We start from the raw sequence: 20,442 nt of genomic DNA, 5'->3' as shown, positions 1-20,442 counted from the left end.
TCGCGAAAAAAAAAGACCCGAACCGAAAAAACCCGACATTTTCCATGGTGGCCGAAAAATGAAGAATGACACGAACACAAAAAATGATGCACATCTCTAATATATTCGCACTTGGGCCAGGATTCATCATTCATCGCAGAATGATGAATCCTGCGAAAATGGGGGTTGGGGGGCGAAGGAGTGGGGCGAAGGGGGGGTGGGCCTGCGAAAACCCGCAGCCTTTGCACCACGCCGGTGTGCCAGCTGCCGGCTTTCGCACCAAATAGCGCCACCAGCCGCCACTGAAGTGCGCAGAAAGGCTGAGCTAGAGATCGCCTTAGACCTGTTGCAGCAAAAGGGAGAAGCAGCAGCCCTTGAAGCCCAAATTATAGGACTTGTTGTGGGGGTGGGGGGGGGGGGGGGAGTTGTCACAGCCACGAAAAGTAGCGGACGCAGGGTCCTCACCGGTGCATAAGGAGATTTGTCACTGCATAGGAGGGAAGTTTTGGTGTCGGGGGAAGGGGAGGAGTGGAGCACCAAGGACTTTGCATAGGGGGAAAGCGTGGGGATGGATATATGCTAAGCATGGGGGGTGGCCCAATGAAGGCCTGGCATAAGCAATAACCTGGCCCGCAAGGCCAGGGGTGGGAGGAGGCGGCAGAACACTGCACGGAGCAGCAGTAGCCACAGAGGCATTCACTGAGCGGGATGCCAGTGGTCGGTGTTCCACCTTCATGGAGCGGAAGGCTGGAGTGGCATTCACGGAGCGGGATGCTAATGGTATACCACCTTCACGGAGCGGAAGGATGGAGGGCTGCCGTCTCCAAAACAAAAAAACAGAGGGGTGGGTAAGAGTATGTAAATTTACCAGTTAGGACATAGGCTATAGGTATTGCCAATTATTAGGCTTGTTCAATATTTGTTGATTGTTAATGTGGCTCGCGAGAATGAGGGCTACTACCCTGGAGATGGTGCCCTTGTTCGATGTACATGCACACGGTTGGTGAGACTCCAGCGTTGCTCTGGGCTTCAATGGCAAGAGTAAATGTGGAAGAAAAAAAAAAAGAAAAAAAGGTTTTGGCATTCACAAAAAAGTGAGATGTGGCTTGCTTGTTACGGCGGTTGCTTCCCCAAAACCAAATAAGCCGATACTTTGCTTTCAATACATATCCAGCATGGCACTCTGCTTCAACGGCAGGGGAGAAAATCTAACACTTCTCTTTCAACGCATAGCTCTCTGGTACAACGGCAGGGGGAGTGTAGGGAGGAGGATGTGTGTGTGGACAGCGGCCAGCGGGGTCCGAGTTGCATGGTCTGGGTGGACAGAGGCGTGGGTGTGGCTTGCTTATTGCGGCAGTTACTGCCCCTAATTGAGCTGGATATTCACTTGGATGCAGTTCCAGCAGTGCTCTCTGCATTGGTGGTGGGGTGGAGGGGAAATGGAAACTAAAGGGTTCTAAAAGCCAAGAGTAACAAGTATGTGAAAGAAAAAAAGAAGGAAAGTACATGGCTTGCTGGGCGGACTGGATGGGCCGTTTGGTCTTCTTCTGCCATCATTTCTATGTTTCTAAGTTTCACCACCGACTCTGCTCCTCCCCTCCCCCTAATTTGCATGATATTGCATGTGATAGAGGCTTATCACACGAGATATGGCCGTATCGCGTGCGATAAGCCTTTGATAAATGACCCACTTAGCTGGATAAGTCTACCTGGCTAAGTTTAGACCAGCTCTATGGGGCATATAAACTTACACGTATACTTTATGCAGCTAACTCCGAATATCAGCAGTTATTCAGCTAACTTTCTCCTCCTCCGATCTGCATAGTACATGCCAACTTTGTATGTGTGTAACTTATAGCCATATAAGGGATTTATATGACTAAATGGTGGCCACTGAACATAGGTGCAGATTCAGTGGCCGCTACTTAGCCGCATAAGTCCTGTTTATCCAGCTAAATAGCGCTGAATGCGCTTTGAATATCGCCTCACAGAAAATAAGTTTACTAGTATTACCACCTCTTCTCTCCTCAGTAAGCATTCCACCATACACTGCGGGCTCACCACTTCTGATGACACCAGCGGCCCCTTAGGATGACATCACGGGCTCTCTGCAGGGAGGGGGAAGGGTGGACACACCCGCACTGCTCACCACTCTCTCAGGTCTTTGCTCAACCACCTCCTCACTCCTCAGTAAGCGTCCCCCTCAAGAGATTTTTAAGAAATATCTGGTCAAGGTTTTGCATATTTCTACTGATGCCATTCCCCCCTATTTTAAAAATCTATTTTTTCCCAGTTGGAAGATGGATAAGGAACCAGAAGATCGAAGGTGGCGCAAATAACAATTGACACCCTTGACCTGGACAGCTATTTAGAAAGATCAAGCTCGGAAGAGCAGGAGAAAGCTACCCTATTAGTCTCATTTGTTTTCAGACAAGACTTAAGTATAGTAATGTGCTTATATTTCTGTAATGTTGCTGTTTTGTTTTGAGGGCAAAGGGTCTAGATTATTCAGATTAATGAACGTTACCCAGAGAAGAGGAAGATTATTTTGGCAATGCAAACACAAATTTTTGGGCTCTTGGGGCCTCTTTCATTATGCATTTTCTAGTTGAAATATTTACAGTTACATTCCATATATCTTCTAGTACAGCCTGATTTTAAAATAGCAGTCCATTTATTCCTTTGGTATAATATCAGGCTTATGACCAAAACCGTTTTTTGCTTAATGTGTCCTCACACAGGAAATTGACAAGAATGAGAAAAGACACATATTGTTGCATATTATTAAAGAATCAGAAATAAACATGGGGAAAGGGTCGAGTGTTTTTCAACTATTATTTTTTTCAGAGGTGATTTTTCAGTAGTGCTTAGCAGCCAGATGGGGGCATCCATGTTGCATGAGATCAGTTTCAGTAACTTTCATCAGATAAGTCACATATGAGACTCTGACAGACAAACAAAAGAGTAATGAGCTTTATATGAAGTATTTGATAAATTAAATCAGAATTTCAGGATCTATATTCCTTCAGTAAGGATATTATGTCATAGAGAATTAGTCTAGAATGAGTAATCATTTTCTGGAAGCCTGTTTCTGAAAATGACATAATTTAAAGTATATTATTTGCTTGTTTCAGAATAGCCATTTTTCTGAATTTGTGGACAAACAAACTGGTTATAAAACCAATAATATTCTGGCAACCCCGATTATGCAGGGCAAAGAGGTGCTTGCTGTTATGATGGCAGTCAATAAGTTAGATGCACCTGAATTCACCAAGGAGGATGAAGAGGTAATTCCGTTCAAAAATAGATACCTCATTCAGATCCTACCCTGTTTATTCATTTCTCTTGTTTTTTCTTTTTTTTTTTTATTTCTAGGTTTTTATCAAATACCTCAGTTTTATTTCCATTGTCCTAAAACATCATCAAATCACATATCTTCACAATGTTGAATCCAGAAAAAGTCAGGTAATATATTTGGATATCGAGCATGTCCAATTGTACTTTTAAAAGGTGCTCCATTTTCTCTGGTATATTGATTTGTGTGTGATTAAAATTTTGTTTTCCTTCCACAATTTGATGGTAGAAAATTGCTAATGCTTTTTCAAAGATATGGTATATGACAAGGTACATGCTTTACTGAAGAAACCAGTGCCATTGTAGGGATGCCCACCCATAGACTAATCTTTGTTCTCCCCTTTAAGGGGAAGGCAATTAAAATGGTTGCAGGGGGAAAGGACTCTTGGATTAATAGGGGGAAACTGCAAAGAATCCACCAATGTTCCCGGCTTGTTCAGTGAATGCTGTTCTTTGTGTTTCATAGGATTGAAAAGTAATAAAAATGATTTAAGCCTAAAATGATTGCAGCTGTGCAGACCCAGAAATACCTGGATTCCATCAAACTTCTGACTGTCCCATAAAACACAGATGGCACTGGTATGTCCATGGCTGACCACAGGGAGATACAGAACCTGCGGTGAATCTATTGGAGCAGGCCTCCACCCAAGACTGAACAGTGGGGGGAGAGAGAAGCCCACTCCTGGGCCTCTCTCACTTCTATTTGGCTGCCAGCGGGATACACTCTGCTGGCAGCCCCATCACTGATCGCAATCAACCCTGGCCAAACTAGGGAAATAGCCCCCCCAATGCCATCAACATGAATGGCCCACTGACATTTGAGATGTCGGGTCATTGCTGATGACATCAAGTTGGAGCATTGGCAGGCCAGATACAATACAGAGCGTATTCCATGTAGGTGAGCAGAGAAAGAAGGGGAGATAGTCCGGTTGTGGCCCACGACCATGGTTTGCCCACCCCTGGGTTAATCCAGTCCTGTTTTTACCCTATTGTATACAGGGACTGATTGTCCCATTTATTTACATAATAAAATCAGAACTACAAATCCCTGCATGCAATAAGATTAAGCCAAGACTGGACTAGCCTGCTTTTCATGACATGGAGCTAGGCGACAACCCTAGTTGCTCTGATTCCTCCCCCCCCCCCACTAAGGATGGACCTGGATAATGATCTACTTCAGATGATGGTTGTTAGTTAGCTGACCATGCTAATCATCCTAGACACTGTATGTCAGCAGTGTTGGATAATGTAGACTATTTCTGAGTAGCATGAGCTCACTTGAATAAACAGATCTGTATTACCCTGGATCTCTCAGTTGTATTATGTGAATGTTCATAACTGTTATTCTGTCTAGCTTCCTCTTATGTGGCGAAGCTTTAGTCTCACCACTGAAGCCACTTGTATGTAAATTGAGGCAGTTGCCATAGATATAGCTATATGCAGATGATAGTCAAGTTTTCATGATAGTCTCTCTTTAGATATCACTTGCTGTAAATCAGCTATCAGCCATTGCCTGATGGAGATTTCTGACTGGTTAGGGAACAGATGTCTCTGGCACCACAAGGATAATATGAAGCTGCAGGCAGCCTAGGAAAACATTCAGCTGCTCACAGTTCACATAGACAATGGACAGGGGAGATAAACTACTATAGCTGTGCGATAATGTTTGAAATTTAGGGATGATTTTTTTTTTATTAGCATCTCCACTTAAATACCTAAATGCACAAAAGTGTTTTTTCTGTTTGCTTCTAATATGGGAGTTGCACCATTTCCTGTTAAACACAGACCTAAAGAAAGGAGTGCAATGTCTCATCTACCTTTTAAATATACCTGTAAGAGCATTCAGCCTGAACTACATTGACTTCCTGTTGATCAATGGTGCAAATCAAGCTTTCTAAAAGATTTTCTTTTTTGATGTTAATATTGATTGCTGTTTGCTTTTTTTTTTTTTTTTTATTAAATAGATCCTTCTGTGGTCTACAACAAAATATTTGAGGAGCTTACAGATCTTGAACGACAGTTTCATAAAGCACTGTACACTGTCCGAGTATATCTCAACTGTGAAAGATACTCAGTGGGTCTGCTGGACATGACAAAGGAAAAGGTTTCAATCATTACAACTATTTTTATTTGGAAATGACTGCTATGCATACATATCACTGCTCATTTTGTCCATTATGTGCAGGATAGCTTAAATGATCTCTGTTCCTTCTGTGCATCTTCATATTTAAGGCAGTTGTTACAATTCTGCTTATTATTATTTTATTAAAAGACTATTCCCCCTAGGACATTCACCAACATACAGTAAAGTTTCTCCTTCTACAGCAGCTGAGCTTATGAGTATTACAAATGAGCTCAGATGCTCTCGTTCAGATAGAGAGGCCCCTAAATGGAAGGGGCATGTAATTTCCCAGAAAGACTCTCCACACAGATATCTTCCATATCACTCTTTCACGAAGAAGATGTAGCCTAGTGATTGAAGCAACAGGCTGAGACCGGAGAATCCAGGGATCAAATCCTGCTTCTTGTGCTAAAACGTATTGGGACCTTGGACAAGTCACTTTGCCCCCTCCATTACCCCAACCTAGATTGTAAGTCCTTGGGCAGGGACCTAACTTCTGTAACTTGCCTTGAGCATGAATTTGGAAAGGTGAGTACATCCAAATAACCTCCCAATTGTATCTTAAATCATAGGTTAGGTACCCTAAGAGAAGATCTTTTAGAACATTAGATCGCTCTTCTGATGCGATGTGCCACAATTCCAGCAGTGGTCAGCAGTAGCACAATTTCTACCCACTTACCAAAGATAGTAGGATCTACCTTGCAGTGTAACCTCAAGTTCATGTAAAAATGAGGCAACACACAGTCATCAGACTGTGTGTTGCCCCCCCTCCCCTCCCAATTTAACCAACTCGACTCCTCTCCCTCCCCCTTTCAAATTGCTGTAGCAGAGGGATTTTCCAAAAAAAAGAAAGCATTGGTGGCAGTGGGATGGCACTTGCATTATCTCTTTCTTGCCAGACCATCCCAAATCTCCTTACTGCTGATTGAATTAAACAGGAGGAGGAGGAGATGGAACTTTACAGAGCCTCCAGCTACTCCTTCCTTCCTCCTTGCTGGGTTGAACTGTCGCACTTGGAATGACATCATTCAAAAGCACAACGCTGGAGCCCATTATGGGAGGAGGAGGACAAGGAGGAGGTGCCCGAAGTTCTGCGAAGCTCCTGACTCCTCCCTCTGTTTAATTTCACCAGCAATGAGTGAAGGGATCAGGGGGAGACAGCGGGAGTGACTCAGCAATGGGGGGGGGGGGGGGGGGGCACAGAGGGAGTAAACCTACTGGGATTGGGAAGAAGAGAGGTACAGAGTGAACTATGGATTGGGGATTGGGGATCAGAAAGGTTGAACTGATCACAAGGGAGTGGTGGAGGACAGAGTGAACTGGGAATAGGGCAAAGTAGGCAGAAAGGAAAGTGGATTTTGGAGGAAGGGGGATTGCATGAACTTGGGATGGAGAAGAGAGGGAGGATCAGAGTGAACTGCGGATTGAGGGTAAGGAAGGGAGTAAACCAATCCAAAAGGGGGGCATAGGGGGAGAGATAGCATGAACTGGGAATGGGGCAAATGAGGGAGACAGTAGACTGGATTGTGGGGAGAGGGAAGGACACAATGAACTGGGGCTCATGGCAGGGGGAGGGAGAGAGAAACAGAGAAACAAGGTGGGGCAGGAATGAAAGAGGATGAGCGAAGGGCTCATGGGGGGGGGGGGAAGTGATCCTGGATGAGTGAGAAGTTCATGGGGTGGGGGGAAGCAGTGAACCAGGATCACTGAAGGGCTCGGGTGAGGGACAAGACGTGAAAGAGAGTGAGATCAAAGGGGCTTTGGAAGGGAGGATAAGGGAAAGAGGGGATGGAAGTCTGATGGGGTGCTGTGGCTTCCTTCCTTCTTCTTTCCATCCCAAACTTCCTTCTCCTTCTCCCCATCCCTAGCACTCCCACTTTCCTCCTTCTCTTCCTCCCAAATATTCCTTTGCTTCTCATCCCTGATTCTTCCTTCTCCATCCTACTCTTGACCCCTTTTCTCCCCTCCCTCCTTTTCTCCCATTCCCTTTCCTTATCCTCCCTTTCCTTCAGTCCTCCTCCATTCCATATCAGTCTACATCTCCTGCCTAAGATTCCTTCTTGATCTCCTCTCTTCCTCCTCAGACCCAATGTATGTAAGAGAATGATAGTTGGAGGTGAATATGGGAGCAGAGTTGGGATGGAGGTGAAGGCAATTTGCATGGCTCGCCCCAGTAAAAGGCATTCCACTGCCCCTGAGGCAAGAGTAATTCATCTCAATGCACATATATGTAATTGTCAAATATTTGGTCTTTGAACACATATAACAATGTTTAGGAATTCTTTGATGAGTGGCCCATCAAGCTGGGAGAAGTACAGCCTTACAAAGGTCCAAAAACACCAGATGGAAGAGTAAGAATAAACACATTTCTTTTTTCAAAATGTCATGTAGGAAAAACAATTGTACAGAATATCAAATATCTATTTTACTCTTTTATTCAGGAAGTCAACTTTTATAAGATTATTGATTATATTTTGCATGGAAAAGAAGAAATCAAAGTTATCCCGTAAGTTTATATTTTGGATACACTTAAGCAATTCTAGTTGGGTAAAATATTACATCATATTCTTTCATTTCTCATGTTTCTAATTTTCTTTTTTTTCTTTTAATTTGAAGAACACCACCTGCCGACCATTGGTCTCTAGTCAGTGGCTTGCCAAAATATGTTGCAGAAAATGGATATGTAAGTTAAAAAAAATTGATGCTCCTGTCAGTGTGTAATTCTTCACTTTGATTCATACAGTTTGCATCTTTTATTAGCAATTTATCAAAGTTAGCTAGGAGAGTGTGGCAACCACTTACATGTTTGTTGGCAATTACAATGGATTTTCTTATCGTCAATATATGGATGATAGACAGGTTTATGTGACAGTTTTCTTAGATAACACCAACTTTAACTTAGTTATTATCCATTGCCGGATGAAGATTTCTTACTGAATAGGAAACAGTTATCTCTGGCATCATGCAGGCAAGAGGAAGGTGCTGGTACTTAGCCCAGGAAATCATTCAGCTGTTCACAGTTCACATAGACAGTGAACAATGGAGATAAATTACTACAGCTGTGTGATAGGTTTATAATAATTTAGGTCCATAGTAGATGTTTCTAACATCCTTCCAACCTTTGCTCAAAGCTAAATAACCCTCATATTCCCATTTTCCCCTCCCCCTTACATACACATGCAGAAATGCATACCACCGACCATCTGAACCATGAGCATGAGAAACATTTCTTATTGTTCATCAAAATCAGGATTAACTCTTCTCAAGTACATCACACAGTGCACAAAGATGAGATTTGTACATTGTACTTGCAACCTAGCTTGATAGCTGCTAGGTAGAGAGTGCATCAAGCTAGGTCGAGACTAAGAGTACATTGTACAAATCTCATCTTTGTGTACCTGTCATCACTCCAAATCATATAAAATCTTCACTGTCTACTGTGCTGTTTGTAACTCTGACTGTATGTTTAAAACTGCCCCCCAAACCTAGCCCACCACCAAAACATCACCCAGAGTTCAGAATGGCACTTCTTACAGTGGTATAAAAAGTTGACTAATATGTGTGCCTCCCCAGAGTCTCTCTCTCTCTCCCTCCCCCCCCCCCCCAAATGGGATTTGCGATAAATATTGCAAATCCCGTTTCGGCCATATTGCACAGCATAATGCTAGGAAAAAAGGTGTATTTATTTCTGGCATTATATCCCACAATAGGGTGCATTATGCTAATACATGCAACATTAAATACCCCTCATTTTCATAAACCCCTCCCACTTGAGTAAATTTTAAAAATTTGCATATGCATCTCGTGATGCATTATTTATGGCATGCGTTATGGCATTATCATGGGCATTAGAGTCCTAATGCCCATGATAAGGCCCTAATGCAATTTGAAAAATGACCCCCTTGGTTTCCTACAGCCAGGATTTTTCTATTACATTATAAGAATTTGTCTTTTCTTCTTTGATTTCAGATTTGTAATATGATGAATGCACCAGCAGATGAGTATTTCTCATTTCAGGTAAATACTAAAGAAACTAGTCAAATTCTCTCACTTTTTGCTCATCAAACAAGTATGTATTCATTAGCCTTGTTGATGTTGTACATTTTAGCGCATTTAACAGGTACACTGAAAGTTGAAAGAACTGCATTTCCATTCATATTTGTGGCATGATCTGTTTTCTTCTTCCCAGAAAGGACCTGTTGATGAGACAGGCTGGGTTATCAAAAATGTCTTGTGTTTACCCATTGTGAACAAAAAAGAAGAAATTGTGGGAGTAGCTACATTTTACAACAGGAAAGACACAAAGCCTTTTGATGAATATGATGAGCAGATCATTGAAGTAAGCCTGAAGATTTTCTCTGAAGCATTTGGAAATACTTAATCTAAAAGCACCATTGTAGTTTAAAAACTCTCGACAACACAATTCTCTTTTGTTTTCCTTGCTTTCAGTAGAATGTGTTTCCTGGTGAATAATGCTCACTACCATAGTCAGTCAGAATATAAGATCTGCATGAAAAATTTCTATTGGATTTGTAGGAGTCTTTGTAAGTTCAGTTAACCTTTCATTCGACCAATATAAGTAACACAAAAGAATCAGGTTTATGTCCCTACTTGTTCTTCTACCGTTCCTCGTATTCAAAGATTTTGAGACCACATAGGTTCCTTCTTCAGATATTAAGCTTTATATGGTTTTTAAAAGTTCACATACTACACAATCTTTGAATTATTTTTACACTAAGATAAAAAAAAAAAAGGAATCAAAGCCAACAAAAAATCCAGTTTTCTATGGATCCAGTTTAGCTACTATTTATTTATTTATTTGTATGCTTTTATATACCGAAGTTTAGCGAAAGGCCTTCACTCCGGTTTACAGGTATAACAACAGTTTACAGGCGTAACAACAACAGGTATAACATCAGTTTACAAAAAAGATCAACGTTTACATTCATAACTGTGGGAAGTGGTGCAGGCCTTCACTCCGAAGAAACAATTAAGAGAACATAGGTTTCTAAGAACAGACATGAAGATTAGAAAGAAACTGTGGGAGGTGTTAAACCAGACACAAATGAGTCATCAACCTGTGTATGTTAATGCAGCCGGGTACTGTCATGGTATTTATGTCATCTAGCGTTAGTGGTTTCACCGCGTGGTGATATCTCGTGATTTTTATAATTTACAATAGAGTAACAGCAATAGGATGTAATAGGCTCAAGCCGGGTATACAAGCCAGGTGATGTTTGTGGTTAGTAAAGTGCTTAACGGGGAATTGAGATTCTTGGGTGTGGCAGGATAATCGATTAGCCTATCCTTTCTTTGTAGGCTTGTCTGAAAAGCCAGGTTTTGAGCAGTTTTCTGAATATTTTTGTGTTGTTCTGTAGTCTTAGGTTTTCCGGTAGGGAGTTCCAGAGGCGAGGTCCCGCTATTGATATAGCTCTTTTTCTTATGGTAGTGAGTTTGGCGGTTGTGACTGATGGAATGTCCAGCTGTGCTTTGATTGTTGATCTAGTGTTGCGTTGAGAATTGAGTCGTTGTATTATGGTGTTTAGGCATGTGCTTTCACTGTTGTGTATTGCATTGTGGAAAATGGTTAGAATTTTGTATTTGATTCTTTTTTCTACAGGTAGCCAGTGTAAACCTTTTAGCACAGGGGTGATGTGGTCTATTTTTTTTGCGGCCAATGAGGATTCTAGCTGTGGCATTCTGCAGTATTTGGAGTGGTTGGTTGGTTGATTTGGGTAGGCCTATCAGGAGTGAGTTACAGTAATCAAAGCTTGTAAAGATTAGTGATTGGAGAATGGTTCTGAATTCTGGTTGGTTCAGGAGTGGTTTTAGGTGTTTGAAGATTAGTAATTTGTGGAAACCTTCTTTGATTTTCATTGCAATGTGTTTTTTGAAATTCAGCTCTAGGTCAATCCATATTCCTAGATCTTTCACGTTTTCTTTTAATTTGATGTGCGTGATGTCAATTTGGATGGTATGGTTCTGGTGATCTCCAGAGTTTTTTCTTTCAAGCAGTATACATTCAGTTTTTTCTATATTAAGGCAGAGCTTCATTTGGTTTAGCATGTTTTTTATAGTGTTGAGGTATGTGGCCAAGAGTTTCATTGTGTTTTCGAGGGTGTTTGTTACAGGTATGATAATGTTTTGCAGTACTAGAGCACTACAAAACATTAAAAGGCAAATTTTTAAAATGTTCATGCATAAAATCAGAATATTGTGAATGTTTTAACTGTAAACTGCTTTGATCAATGCAGTATATAAGCAGTATATAAGCAATTTTAAATAAATAAATAAGTAAAAATCAGCATATAAGCTAGTAAATACCATATACTCATGTATATGGTATTTTATAAACCTCAAAATGCATGTGTAAGTAAGGGTGCATGAGTAAATTTGGGTGTGTTAAAAAGGGGTGGGTCAGGGGCATTTCAAGGTAGGGGGGTCAACATTTATGCAGGTAAGTTGCTTTTTTTAAAGCAATTTATAAATATAAATCTGGCAGCTTACTCACGTATATTTATCCCTGCTCTGTATTTAGAGTAAGTGAAAGTAAACATCTTATGAGTGAAATACTGACTAGGTAGGGAGTCTGGGTGAATGTGAAGGAGTCTATAGGAAACTCAGTCAGACTACCTTAAGGGACTGGGCACAGCTGTCTTGCCCTGTCTTCCTTAAGATCCAGACACACAAGAAATCCTGGGTTAAGAGAGAAGACAAGTATCAGAGTATAAGACGACAAGGCCTAGATGAGTTAGACAGGCCCCGAGGAGCAGACAGGAAGCTGTTCTATGAGAAGACATGTTATATTTGATGTTTGAGTGCTACCAGAATAGCAAGGTGAGCTGCATTTGTTTTTTGGTTTTGCTTTCATGGTAAATAAAAGTGCACGTAAGGAAACATTCACAGTCTGCATCCTACTTATCCAACTAAGTCAGATAGCCAGTTAAGTTTAAAAAGGGCTACATATCCTGCTGTCTGACTTGGCAAGATAAGTAGCGCTTTTTAAAACTTATCTGGCTATCTGACTTAGCAGGATAAGGCTCCTAGTTAGCCGGATAGGTTGGATCTTATCTGGATAAGTGCAATATGTAGTCATGCATTTCTTTTTACATGAGCACACGTTGCAGGGTACATTTACGTATATTTTATAACTTGCAATATATCATGTGCAGGTTATAAATTACAGGAATAAATTTTCACATGACCATATATATATATGTGTGTGTGTGTATGGGCGCAAGTGTGCAGTTGTTTAAAAGTTATCCCTCCCTGGTAGCATTTAAGCATTAAGAAAAAGGCATGATAAGGAGTGCTTTATCAGGCCAGTAAATTATAATATTTATTTATTTATGAATAGTTAATATTCCACCTTTCCCAAGTTAGTCACAGGGCAGATTACTTAAATATAAAAAATATATAGCTTGTGGTGATGCGTAAATATAGATAGGACCTAAAGATATAAAGTATGTTGGTATCTTGGATGTTAATGATATCACAATATAGAAGAGACTAGGGTAGATTTGGTCATTGGGTAGCAAAAAAAAATAAAAAAGTATAAGAATAAATAATAATGGTCACAAAGATATAGGGAAAGTAAGAACCAGTTAAGTAGAGTAGCTGAAGAAGATGTGGGCTGGATTAAGACAGAGTTCCAGGAGTCAGGTAAGTAGAGGAAGGAGTCTCTGCTGTAGAAAGGGGAAGGCCTGACTGAATAGCCAGTGTTTTGGATGCCAGGTAGAAAAGGGTGGAGTCTCTGCTGTAGAATCTAAGGAAAGGCCTGGCTAAATAGCTAAGCTTTGATTTTCTTTCTGGAAGGTGAGGCCACAAAGTTCAAGGTGAAGGGCTCTCAGTATTCCATATTTTTGGGATGAAGCAGGTGAATGCGCAAAGTCTTGTGTGTGTGTTAGTTTTGCGGATGTCAGCAGAGGAGACAAAGGAAGGATCTGTTGAGAGGATCGAAGCTTCCTAGTGGGAGTATAGGGGAACAGTAGTTGAGAGAGATATTCTGGGGCCCAACTGATCCACACATTTAAAGACAAAGCAGAAAATTTTAAATTTTCCTCTATTTTTGACTGGGAGCCAATGTAATTGGTGCAAGATCAGTGGGCTTTGTACCTACCAGAAGTAAAGCTGTTGTGATCTGTATTTGACCTTAAATTAAGGCCTACCCCTAAATAGGAAGTTACAATATTTATGTGGTTGGTGTTCAATGAGTGTATCATGGTAGCAAGGTCTCAAAGTAATTATGCAGTTAGTGGATCTGGCATAGAGGCATAAAGGAGATCTTTGCCACATTTGAGATGTGAGTTTCCATTGTAAGATTGTAAGTGAGGTGAACACTCATGCTGTGCAGGGTGTCACTGTCTTTAGGTTGTAAGGGGGTTCCTGAGAGCGGAGGCAGAATTAATAAATGACATCCTTGATAACTTAGCCAGAGGAGTTTGGATTTGAATAGATTTAGGCCTGGAATTTCTAAGTTCGCAGAACTTAGAAAATCCGGCGGTAACGGGGGGGGGGGGCCGGCTTTCGCAAACCAATAGCGCCACCATGAAAGGTGGCGCTATTGGCCGCGTTACTGACGGTGATAAGGCTCCTTACCTTTCGCCGTCAGCGATGTCTTCGTGACGTCCACCCCGGTGCTGCCTCAACTCTTCCCCTCCCGGTGCGGACGCCGCCCAGAACCTGCCCCGATCTAGGTATCATGTGCGATACCTTTGGAAAATGACCCCCTTAGGCCTCGATTTTCTAGGGCAGGGGGGCGGGCCTGCGAAAGCCGTGAAAGGTGGTGCTATTGGGCATGATACTGGTGGCGATAAGGATTATTACCTTTCGCCATCAGCGAAGTCGTCACGGAGTCCACCACGACTCCGCCCCAATTTAGATATCGCATGCGAAAAGGGACTTTTTGCGTGCGATACCTTTGGAAAATGACCCCCTTATTTTGAGTTTGTGTTTGTTAAACTATTGGGCTATTGCAAAAAGACAGTCATTGAGATCAGCAATTGCTTGGCCTGATCTGTCCCTATTTTGATGCAAAGTTGGAAGTCATCAACAAATAGGAGACATTCAATATTTAAAGATTGGATGAAGTCACAGAGTAAATGAATATAGATGTTAAAAATGATCTGGGAAAGCACTTAACACTGGGTCACTCCAAAGTTCAGAGTACTAGGGGTGGATGGTTTGTTGGCCCATGATTTGAACAATGTTCTGTTGGCAGGAACAATTTGAATCATTTGAGGAGTGTTTTGGGTAATCAGGATGAAGGCCAATTGACTCAGTCAATTAAGAAATGTTGTGCTGTCCAGTTAAAACATGACCTGCTGTAATAATATAAATTATTCTTGACTTTATTTAGTTTTATAATGTCATGCTAATATAAAAATTAAGCACTCTGCTTTAATGCTTTATTTCTATGTGTTTGATAATAATTTCTAGGCTCTCACACAGATTCTGGGTTGGTCTGTTTTGAACACTGACACCTATGAAAAAATAAATAAGCTTGAAAACAGGAAAGCCATTGCTCAGGAAATACTAATGCACCAAACAAAGGGCAACAGCCATGAAGTTCAGACTATCTTGGTGAGTTTCTGCTCTTGGGAGTTTGCAATAAAGGGTCTCTATCACTTTTGTTCCCATGGGAAAGTTCTTGTATCATTAGGTCCCCATACTACTCTACCATATCGTAATGAAAATCTTTTTGTAATGTTTACAATACTTTACTTTTCTTGTTTCTAGAAAACCAAAGAGAAGCTAAATAAGGAAATTGTAGATTGTGAGGAAAAACAGCTTGTTCATATTCTAGTAAGTAATTATGCTGCTGTTAATTTCTTTTTGTCCAGATGTTAAATAACCAGATAGCTGATTCTACTTAAGTAGATTTTCAACAGTTTAAAAGTACACATGTACTTTTAATTACAATGAAGAGAGGAGTTCCAGAGTGGTGTGTAACTTGGTTAAGGATGAAAACTATGAGGTTGATTTTTAAATGATTGCACATGCACTCATACGTGTCCATATCGGCGTGCACGTGAGAATACGCTAGAATTTTTAATCGTGCATGCACTTACACGTGTATGTTTTAAAATGCACCAACCAGGTGTAAGTATGCTCCTAATTTTAAGAGGTTACTTGAGCACAGCTAGGGCGCATGTGTCTTCAATAGAACCAAGTTGGCTTTTACACATTTATGTCAATGAATTTTTAAAACATGCTTGCATGAGGCACATTCTCAATTTTGCAATTAGTCCACCAGTTTGCCCAGTTAATAGTGAGGTCTTTTAGACCCTTCTGGTACTTCACCCAAAATGCCTCCCAGTTGACCCGGATCCCTCATGTCTCCTCTAAGCCACACAACACAAGATCTTCAAACTTGCTCCTTATCAGGAGCAGCAGTAAAGTTACGTGGATATATTGCGCACGTGCGCTGCAGGTTTCATTTTTAAAATTCGGAGATACACGCGTAATTCTTGGCCCCGTCCTGGAACGCCCATGTACTGCCCATTCCCCACCCCTTACTGCCCTTTTATTCCTCATGTGTGCAGGGGTACATACGTGCATATTTTGCTGCTTTTTAAAATTCCCATTGCACATATTGAGATATGTGTATGATAAAGTTTCATGTGTACATGTATAATTTACCAATATACAGTCCTTCCTCAATATAAATCAATTAATCCACTATCATAATAGGCACTACAGGTATAACACCTTCATTGCCTTTTTATTTATCATTTGGCATTCCAGTTTTCAGCTTACACAAATAAATTTTTAAAAATGTATTCTTGGACAATGTTTGAGAATGCTATATGATTAATAAAAAGGCAATGAAGGTGTTATACCAGTTGTGTCTCTTATGATGGCGGATGAATTGATTTAATAAGATGCGCATATAGAGGAGGGATTTTATGTTGTTGATTCATTTCTTCTTTCACTCGATTTTCGCACCATTGTGTGTTTTGGGATTTCCATGTATAACTTACGCCTTCATTTGGAAAAACTTAGAGCATCTGCTTACTTTTTATCCACCTAGTAATTCAAACTTTAAACCCAAGCTATGCGGGTAAATTGCATTTGAATATCATAGAAACATAGACACAGAGAAATATGATGGCAGAAAATGACCATATGGCCTATTTAGTCTGCCTATCCAGACCAACTACTCAGCTGTACAATCCTTACCACTCCCACAGAGATTCCCTGTGCTTGTCCCATGAATTTAGAAACTGACCCTGTCTCCTCCACCTCCACAGAGTCAGTTCCATGCATCAATCACTCTTTTGTAAAAAAAAAAAAAAAAAAGTATTTCGTTAGATTACTCCTGAATCTACCTCTTTTCACACTCATCCCATGAGCCTTCATTCCAGAATATCCCTAATGCTGAAAAATGCCCACCTCTTGCACATTGATATCTTGGAAGTATATTTAAGTGTCTCTATTTTATCTCTCCTATCCCATCTTTCCTCTAGGGCAGCGCTTCTCAACCGCTGTGTCACGACACACCGGTATGTCGCGTACTCCCAGTCTCTCCCATTGCTCTTCCTTCCCTGCTGCCGTTGCTGCCGGGCTAACAGCACATTCAAGCCCAATGGAACGGCCAGCGTTGTTAGAGGAACTGTGGCACCCGCGGCTGGCCTTTTCTTCTTCCCGTGCCTGCCCCAGAACAGGAAGTGATACACAGTGCAGTGCGCAGGAAGGAGAAAGAGCCGTGCCACGTGGAAAAGTAGCGGCGGCGGCAGCAGTATCGGCCCCTGAGCAGTAGCGTGGCCTGGAGCAATCGAAGCAGCCGGCAATCGGCAAAGGAGACAGCAGTATAAGCCTCCCGCGGCTGATGGGATTTTTCTTTCTTGGCCTGCAGGGGCTGGAGGAGGTTGCTGCAGCTACCATTTGTGCTGGGGGGGGGGGGAGTGAGTGAGAGAGAGAGAAAGAAGACAGCCAGCCTGTACGTGAGAGAATGTGTGTGTAATTGAGAGCATGTGCAGCGAGCGGATTCCCGATGAAGACCGGCCTGGGGATTCGCCACCCAGGCCAGCCCAGGAGATACCACATAGTCTGCTGAGCACGGCTGTCACGGCTGCGCTCAGCAGACCACGCGACTAGCACGACTGGCCCACTGGGGGATGCCCGATCCCCCGATAGGCCAATCTGCCCCTGAGCATGTGTGTAATTGAGAGCATGTATTTGACTGAGAACATGTGTGTAATTGAGAGCATGTATTTGATTGAGAGCATGTGTGTAAGTGTGTGAGAGACAGCATGTGTGTGATTGAGAGAAACTGGTCAGAGAGGTGATGTGTGTGTATATGTGAGAGACAATAAAAGTGACTGGTCAGGGAGAAGAATGGAGTGTGTGAGAGAGTGAGAGAGTGGTCAGGGAGGTGACTGGGGTGTGTGTGTGTGTGTGTTTGTGAGAGAGAGAGAGAAAGCATAGAAGTGAGAAATCTGGGTATGTGAGAAAGCATGGGAGTAAGAAGACTGGTGTTGTGGGGGTGTAAGTGAAAGAAAGCATGGGACTGAGAAGCCTGTATATGTGAGAGAGAGCATGGGAGTGGGAAGCCTGTGTGTGTGCATGCATGAGAGAGAGACTGGTTGGTAAGGTGTCGGTGTGTGAGAAAGAGAGACTAGGGTGTGTGTATGTGAAGAAAGTGATTAAGGGAATGAGAAGCTTGTGCATGTGGAGAGAGCGAGCATGGGAATGAGAGAGAGACTGGTGCGTGTGTGTGTGTGTGTAAGAGAGAGAAAGTGATTATGGGAATGAGAAGCCTGTGCATGTGGAGAGAGTGAGCATGGGAGTGAGAAACTTGGGTGTATGGGTATGTGTGAGACACAGTATGGGAGTGAGAAGCCCGTATATGTAAGATAGAACACGGGAGTGGGAAGCCTGTGTGTGTGTATGACATGAGAGAAAATGTTCAGGAAGGTGACTGGTTGGGAGATGATTGGTGTGTGGGAGACAGAAACTGGTCATGGGGGTGTGACTGGTATGATGTGTGTGTGTGAGAGACAGAGACGCTGGTCATGGGCCCTAAGGAAGAGAATCATGAGTATAGAGCTTAGCCACTACTGCTGCTTCTGGTGAGTGTTACGGCCTGCATGGAAGAGGACAGGAGTAGGAAAGCTGCTGGAGGGGGTAAGTAAAGGTGGCTTTTTAAGTTTATCTTTCTTGATTGACTGCCATTTTAATTATTTATTATTATTTGATGAGTCTGCTTTTTTGAAATATGTTATTGGTGTTTGGAGAATTTTTGATAGTTTTTATGAGTTTTTAATTGTTGGATGTTATCTGTTCATATCTGTTTTGAAACATTTATTCTGCTTATTAGTATAGTTTTACAATTATTTCTGTGTGGGTATCTATAGCTGATTGCTAGTTCTGTTTTCCTAATAGGAGGAGTATTGGTGTTTAGGGCCTGATTTAATATTTGTAGTGTTGCCTTTTCATAGATAGGGTTGTTACTGGTTGAGTGCATTCCATAATACAGGTGTAACTGTGTGTGGATTAGTTTATGTACATAACTGCAGATCCTGAGAGTATGTTAGGTCAGTTCTATGTGTGTTACTGAGGTGAGATATTTTACTAGCATGTAAGTGTTTGTATCGGTCTTATTTGTTGTGTTTTCTCAAGAGGACATGCATTGGTGGTAAACTGCTGTCTTTTCATAAGTAGGGTTATTGAGTCTGATAGTAGAAGGAGTTTGAGTTGCTTTTACTGAGATGACACCAGAACCAGAATATCTTTTTTGTAGGGTGAGTTGTATGGGGAATGTCATAATTCTGCTTTACATCCATTATTTGGGTTGGGGGGGTTCCCGTGGATGCAAACTGTACTTTTACATCTAGCCCCGTGACAATCATGGGTTCAGTGTGTCATGCATGTGAGAACCATCTGTCAGGTGTGTCCTGACAGAAAAAAGGTTGAGAACCACTGCTCTAGGGGATACATGTGTAGATATTTAAGTCTATCCCCATATGCTTTACAACAAAAACTACCAACCATTTTAGTAGCCAGTCTGTGGACCAACTCCATCCTGTTTATATTCTTTTGAAGGTGCAGTCTCCAGAATTATGCATAGTATTCCTAGTGAGATCTCACCAGGGACTTATACAGAGACAATATCACTTCCTTTTTTTCTCCTTTCTTTGTGTCCCAAGCATCTTTTTGACTTTTGTAGTCATCTTATCACCTGTTGCCCATCTTGAGGTCATCAGATATGATCATCCCCAGATCCTGTTCTTGTTTCGTTCTTAGAATTTTCTTTCTAATTTATATCTTTATTGATTTTCCATAATTAAAAACTGAACAGAAAATACACTAAGCTTGGTTTCGTTCTTAGGATTTTATTCTTTATACTGTACCACTACCTTGGGTTTTTGAAGCCCTAATGAATGACTGAATTTTTTAGCATTAAATCTTTATCAGATTTTAGAATATTCCTCAAGCTTCATTAGATCCCTCTTTTAATGTCTTCCCTATTGGATTTTAAATTTCCCTATTTATACTGTATGTGCTATTTAAGCAACAGTAGCGGTAGCAGGAGGCATTATCACATAGGTGTCTTATGTTGGAGGAAAAAAATAAAAAAATTAAGAAAGATGATTTTCTGTGCACTAACAGTGTATTGTATTGCCCTTTCTTCTAACAGAAAGAGGAGTTGCCTGATCCAATATCCTTTCATCTTTATGAATTTCACTTCAGTGACCTCCCCATTACAGAGCACGAGCTGATTAAATGTGGAATAAGCTTATTCTTTGAGATAAATGTAGTTGAAAAGTTTAAAGTACCAGCAGATGTAAGAAGTATTTTATTTATAATTTATGGTTGATTATCAAAAATGGATTTATTATAGAATTGTTCACATTATTCTACCACTTTAGTCCTGTCGTAACGCAGTGGCATGCCTAGAGTTATAGCTCTAACTAGAGATGTGTGAAACATTTTCACACCAAAAGTAAAAATCACAAAATCTGGAGTTTTTGCCCTTGAAAATG

At 41.4% G+C, this 20,442-nt stretch overlaps 1 protein-coding gene across 1 annotated transcript in view; it reads left to right on the top strand.

Annotated features, from left to right (window-relative positions):
- Nucleotides 1–20,442, top strand: part of PDE6C (phosphodiesterase 6C) — a 118,789-nt gene that overhangs the window by 36,439 nt on the left and 61,908 nt on the right. The window contains 12 exon segments of the mRNA XM_029610719.1: nt 3,114–3,266; nt 3,355–3,444; nt 5,298–5,310; nt 5,313–5,437; nt 7,732–7,806; nt 7,897–7,961; nt 8,072–8,138; nt 9,425–9,472; nt 9,645–9,794; nt 14,894–15,037; nt 15,194–15,259; nt 20,097–20,243. Coding sequence (XP_029466579.1) covers nt 3,114–3,266; nt 3,355–3,444; nt 5,298–5,310; nt 5,313–5,437; nt 7,732–7,806; nt 7,897–7,961; nt 8,072–8,138; nt 9,425–9,472; nt 9,645–9,794; nt 14,894–15,037; nt 15,194–15,259; nt 20,097–20,243 — 1,143 coding nt within the window.

This window comes from Rhinatrema bivittatum, chromosome 7 (assembly GCF_901001135.1).
Source record: "Rhinatrema bivittatum chromosome 7, aRhiBiv1.1, whole genome shotgun sequence".
NCBI lineage: Eukaryota > Metazoa > Chordata > Amphibia > Gymnophiona > Rhinatrematidae > Rhinatrema > Rhinatrema bivittatum.
This window is presented reverse-complemented; position numbering and strand designations above follow the sequence as displayed.